This window comes from Nannospalax galili, unplaced genomic scaffold, assembly GCF_000622305.1.
Source record: "Nannospalax galili isolate Female #2095 unplaced genomic scaffold, S.galili_v1.0 scaffold107, whole genome shotgun sequence".
NCBI lineage: Eukaryota > Metazoa > Chordata > Mammalia > Rodentia > Spalacidae > Nannospalax > Nannospalax galili.
In genome coordinates, this window is record NW_008358490.1 from 1,533,511 (window position 1) to 1,539,510 (window position 6,000).

The window sequence follows — 6,000 nt, forward strand, 5'->3', positions numbered from 1 at the left end:
TGGCTGCCTGCCTGCCAGTTCAGCTCATTCATCACTGTCTGGTGATATGAACCAAGGGATGACTCACTGGCCATGACAGGTGGAACCTGGGGGAGGGCCAGAGGAAGGAATCTGCAGTCACCCTGAGACCCTGCAGGCCAGCCCAACTTCCTCTGCAGACTAGCTGTGGGAGGTAGGAGGGGCTAGCCTCTGATACCATGCCCCGTTCTGCTTCCAGTAGAGCATGTCTATAGGTCCCTCAAGGGTTTCCACTTGTGATTTCTGGACCCTATCTTTTTTTTTTTGGAACACAAATGTCTAGTGATATCTTCAGCTTTGTACACCAAGACTGGGACCCAGAATAGAGAGGCTTCCATAGGGAAAGGAAAGAGCAGGCAGGCCACAGGGGTGGGTATGCCAAGACACTCTCATGCCAGGCTTACTGCACCACTCCCCCCAAATTTCTGGTAAGGGAACCCTTCGCTGCCTAAGGCTAGAGTCTCTGTCAGGGGGTGGGTGCCAGTCAGGACCACCTAGGAGCATTAGACCCTGAAAGCCAAAAAGCCCAGGGTGGGAGGGGAGCTACAGGAATGGGGCCCCTGCTCTGTGGGCCTCACCCTGGAAGAGCCTCAGTCTCAGAGTCTGGAGAGGCTAAGGGCTCCTCTCCAGGGCCTTGACAAGAACCCTGTATCATGCTCAGGAGAGCCAAGCATACCTTCCTCTTCCAGGGTCTCTGTTCCTCATTGTTACATTGGGAACAGATTAGGTCAGGGCCAGCCACATTTGTTCCAAGAGTGGAAATTCTTTTACAAATACAATCTTAAGTAAATTCTCCATATAGCGAATCTAGGAAAATGTTCTCAGTTGGTCTGTCATGGCAGCACAATGTGGGGTGCATACCAGGTCTCTCTGGAGTCTTGAAAACTTCCAGTTCTAATGGGCTGAGAGATGTGTTCATTCTCTAGGGACGCCACACATCTGAGTGTCTGAGCCCAAGCACTACCCCCAACACACACACATACACACACACACACACACACACACACACGCACACACACACACACATTCTGCCTCTCTAATTTCTTATGCCTCAATTGCCCTCCCTGTCCATCCTGTCCACTCTTGGCTACAACAGGGGCCCCCCAGCTGCTGTGTCTGTATATCACCGGTCACCTTCTGTGTAAGCCCTTGTTGGGCTCTGGCCTGCTCTGAGCATTCACCAATGATCTCCCAGCCCTTGCAAGCCCCACATTCTATGGAACTGTCTCCCTCTGTTCCCCAAGCTAATCACATTCCCCAGAATGCTCCCTACTCTCTTCAGCCTCTGATGAATGTCCTCTCCTCTCAGTTGCCTCCTCTGACCACCTGTCTAGAACACCCTCACAGTTCCTCACTTACCTAGCATATCATCTCCTCTGAGGACATCAGCCAGTGGGCAGGACCTGGTTAAGGAGTTGTTAACTATCCTGAATGAATGGCAGAGTCCTGCATAGTAGGTGGAAAAAGTGGCTTCACCCAGTGTAGCCAGCAACCCATCCATATTTTCTCTCTCATCAGCCAACTGTTTCAATGAGAAGCAAATAGAGTTTGCTTGCAAAGACCCTTAGACTCCTATATCAGGAGCCAACACCCAAAGGACACACCATCCTGATGGTCACTTGGCGGTGAGGTAGAAGGTATCCCCCAGCTCCTCAGAAAGGAGAGGACTCTGGCACAGCAGGGTATAAGAACAGTCTCAAAAAGCTCTCAGGACCAGTTCTGGTGGTGGGAGGGCTTAGGGGTGGCTTGGGCTAAAATGCCTTTGAGTCTTTCCCCTGATAGTCCCTGGGTACCATATTGCCCAGCTCAGGGGCAGGGTGTGCTGGAAAGCACCCCTAGTACTTGAAAGGGATTAGTCCCTGAGCAGAGAGGAGTGCTTCAAGAAACAGAAGTCAGAAGGAAACTGGCTTTGGTGTCTGTCTGCAGAGGGCAGCCACCTATGATGGCAAGTCTTCTGTCAGTAGGAGCATGCAAACACATTTTGAAAATGTTGCCCTGGGGTTCCTACACCAGGTGCAAGATTCTACTAATGCTATTTAGGAATCCTTCCCACATAAAAGGGGCCTCTAAAATACCAAAGCATTTTAGTAGTAAACCTCCACTCCCAGAGTGCTTAGCATGTACAGTAAGTACATAGGGCACTGACCTACGCAAGCCAGAGTGACAGCTTAACTCCTACACTGCATATGGACAGCTGCTAAAATACAACTCATCTGGGGGCTAGGGAAAGGACAGCAAGTATAGTGTTTGCTATGTAAACATGAGGACCTGAGTTTGATCCCCCAGAACCCATGCAAAAGCTAGACAATAACCTATAACTCCAGTGCTGGGGAGGGCAGCATAGAGACAGGTGGACTGCTGTAGCTCACTGGCCAGTCAGTCTAGCTGAATCAGTGAGCTCTAGGTTCAGTGAGAGACCCTGTCTCAAAAAATAAGGGAGAGAGTGACAGAGGAAGATACAGGACATCAATCGCTGGCCTCTTGTGTATACACAGGTTCCCACATATACAAAACATAACTTATCTGATATAACCCCAATGAAGGACTGGTTATAAGACTCCTGATTTATGTGGGAGGCAGAGGCCGGCTCACTTCTCCCAGTTACACAGTTGGCAAAGGGAAGGGTCCCACCTAACAAATGACAATAACAGTTGAGGAGGATGTCCCTCCCAGCCAATCTGCTGAATGCTTTCTACCAATTTAATCCTGAAAAACATCTTGTAAAGGGTAGCGACTGTTGCCGATGAGTAAAAGTAAACTGAGGCATAGATGAAATCACTGATCCAGGCATGAATAAGGAAAGGCAGGAGGAAGTGGGGTAGGCCAGGTCATTCAAGGGGAAATGAGAAGTAGATGAGGTCAGGGCCTGGTTCCTCACCCTCCTTTCCTGGCTGGCTCTACTCTACCATCCAGAGTGTGGCAGATACTTGCTCCCCTTCCCCAGGTCAGAATTCCCACTTCCAAGGGAAGCTTCCACAACATAGAATTTCCGGACTGTGGCTGCTGCTGGGGTAGGAGGTGGGAGGCAGTCAGATCTACTTGGCCTGAGGGCCAGGTCAGGTCACTCCCAGTCCCTCCCACAGGAGTGGGGGCCATCACCCTCCCATTGTCCTGTGTCAGATCCAGACTGCACAATACAGCTCTTCAGTTTTACAGGGTGGAGACCTGAGGCCCTGGGGGATGAAGTCATAGAGTTAGACCAGGCAGCCAGGATATCCAGGACCAGGCCCGGGACTTTTAAATGGAAAACAGGGAATGGATCCCCAGATAAGCCTATCAGCCAAAGCACCCCGGAAAAACCCTTGGGAAGCTTTTGCAGAAATCGATTCCTACCTGGCGCCCCTTCAAACCCAGCTCTTCCCCTACCACTCTCTGGACTGGGCATGGCGACACAACCTCCCCCACCCCCAGGTGTACAGCTCTGGGCAGTGCCAGAGGTTGAAAGGGGGGAGGGGGCAGGGAAGGGTTTGAAACTAGGGATCCCTTTTGCATGCCGGTTCCCAAGCCATTTAGCGTCATTAACTTCTTTGCGGAGTCTTCACTCTGAGGATCTCACTAACTATAAGCACTCCAGGCACCCTGGGCCATCTCGCGCACCACGCTTCGAAAAGGCCAGTCCAAAGGTCACTGTCCCCAACCGGGCCGTTGGGCCAGGAGAGGGGATCCTGGTGCGGCCCCAGTCCAGGCAGGAGGATCAGCTGCCAGGTTAGGTTGCCTCAAGTTGTAGGTGCTTGGGAACCACCACTCTACTCTTTGCTGGGCCTCAGGGCCCGAGGGCGCACCCGGGGGTTCGGGCAGAGCAGCGGTGCATCGGGGTGCACCGGGTTGGCGGGGCCAGGAATGTGCGTGCCCGCTTTCAGAGTTCAGACCTGGCAGGAGCCGTGTCTACATGGCCACCCCGGCTAGGACACGTACAGGTACAGACAAATTCCAACCAACCAAAGCCAGCTGCCCAGCCGCAGAGTATGCGCTGCGTTTCCAGTGAGCCAAGTCTGGGTTTCAAAGTTTAGACAAGTTTCAGTGCTACAGAGTCAGTTCACCCCGTCCGCCCATTTGCCTGCAGAGCCGGGATCCCGCCTCGGTCCCGGCTGGGGGTGGGGGAGGTCCATTTCAGCACGACCCCACGAGCTCCCGCAGCCCGGGGTCCCTCCGGACCGTCCCAGACTCTCGGAGACCCAGGAGAGCTGGGGGGGGACGGGACCCAGGGAGCCGCGGGTGCGAGCTCCCACTTACCGGGCGAGGACGACCGGCGCCTCCGCACGGCTCATGGTGCGGCGGGCGGCCGGGGACGCGACTCCGCGGGGCTCAGGCGCGCGGTGATACCCGCGGGGCGCTGGCCGGGTTCTCCGCCCAGGCCAGGCCGGGCGCCGCCACCAGCCGCGCGCCCAGTGGGGAAGCGCGGGGCGGCCCGCTGGCTTCTACTTCCTGGATGGGAGCGCGCGGGGCTTTCAGGAAGAGGCTGGCCCTGGTGGTCAAGGGCTTTGTGTCAAAAGCCATCCGCCGGCTGAGGCTCGCGGGCGGCCCGGAGCCCCCTGGGGCGCGCAGAAGCCTGGAGGGCCGCGCCCCAGGGGCCGGGTCTGGCGGTCGGCGGTGCCAGGGTTCAGAGCGCCGGGGTCTGGCTTCGGGGTGCCGCCTTCGCCCGGGGGGGCCCCTGCGGGGGGAGGGAACTTAAAGGAAAGTCTCCAATTTGGCCCCAGGCTGCGAGGCAAGTAGACGCCTTCCAACCGCAGGTGGGGAGACCCAGGGCCCACAGGGAGCCACGACCTTGCGCCCAGAGGGACGTCGATGACACTTACCAACCGTCTCAGCCGCCAAAGCAGGGCGCCTCCTCCATGTCCCTGACAGGTGGCCGTGCTGTCTCCTCTTGGATGCCGCCTTTGTCCGCGAGCTCACTGACCAGGCAGTCAGCATCCATCAAGACTGACATTGCGCTTAGACTGGGTACCACACCTAGATAGCAAACAGAGGCAGAAAGCCTACCCTCTCACACAACTACCCTGAAGCCTTTCCTCTAAGTGCCCAGACACTAAAAAAATGTCTCCTGAGCCTGCTTTGCCAGGGGGACCGGGTGGGTAACACGGGACCCCAAAATATCACCTTGCCTGATGCAAAGTTCTCAGCCTGGGCACTATTTAGACAGTTAGGGACAGATGATACTTTGTGCTTGGACTGTCTTGTGCATTGCAGAAGCAACCCAATATCTATCACTGGCCTCTACCCACTAGTTACCAGAGACATACCCTATCCAGTGATACCTTAGGATATTCAATGGAGACAAAATTCACCCAGGTGAGATCCATTGGTCTAACAATTTCATTTTATAGAAAAGGTTACTAAGGCCTAGAGAGAGGGCACACGGCCAGTCAAAGCGAAGGCTGAAGTCCTGGGAATGTACTCTAAGTCCCTCTGCCTGCCTCCACACCTCTGCTAGGCTGCCCCCCCCCCCTCTTCTGGCATTTCCTCCAAATCAGCCTGTGGATTTGCCTGTCAAAAGAAGCAGCTAACAGCACAGCCTCTTGTTGGGAATGAGGCAGCCACTCTGTGGAGCAGCCTGGCACTTCCTGAAAAGGTGAAACAGAGTTACCCTGTATCCAAATCCAGAGATTCTACCCCCAATTATGCACGGTGCACTCTGGATTCTCTTCATGTGTGTATTGAGTTTCATTTCTGTGGCCCCAGATAAAATACCCCGATAAAAAGCAATTTAGGGGAGGAAGGGGCTTATTTCAGCCTACAATTCCAGGTTACAGCACAACACCTGAGGAAATCAAAGCAGACACTTCAAACAGCTGGTCACATCATATCCACAGTCAAGAGCAGAGAGAAATAAATGCATGCCCGCTGGCTGGCTGGTTTGTGCTCAACTGTTTCTCCGTTCTTTTACAGTTCAGAAACCCCTGCCTAGGAAATGGTGCTGCTCACAGTGGGCTGGGTCATTCCTCATCAATTAATTAATTAAAACAGTCCCCCACTGACATGTCC

The 6,000-nt window shown here is 54.4% G+C and overlaps 1 protein-coding gene across 1 annotated transcript in view; it reads right to left on the reverse strand.

Annotated features, from left to right (window-relative positions):
* The window catches only part of Rin3 (Ras and Rab interactor 3), a 114,482-nt gene extending 109,841 nt beyond the window's left edge, over window positions 1–4,641 (reverse strand). The window contains exon 1 of the mRNA XM_008821721.3: window positions 4,252–4,641. Within this exon, the coding sequence (XP_008819943.2) occupies window positions 4,252–4,286 (35 nt within the window). The 5' untranslated portion in view covers window positions 4,287–4,641. The remainder of the gene's footprint in view (window positions 1–4,251) is intronic.
* Window positions 4,642–6,000: the final 1,359 nt, after the last annotated feature.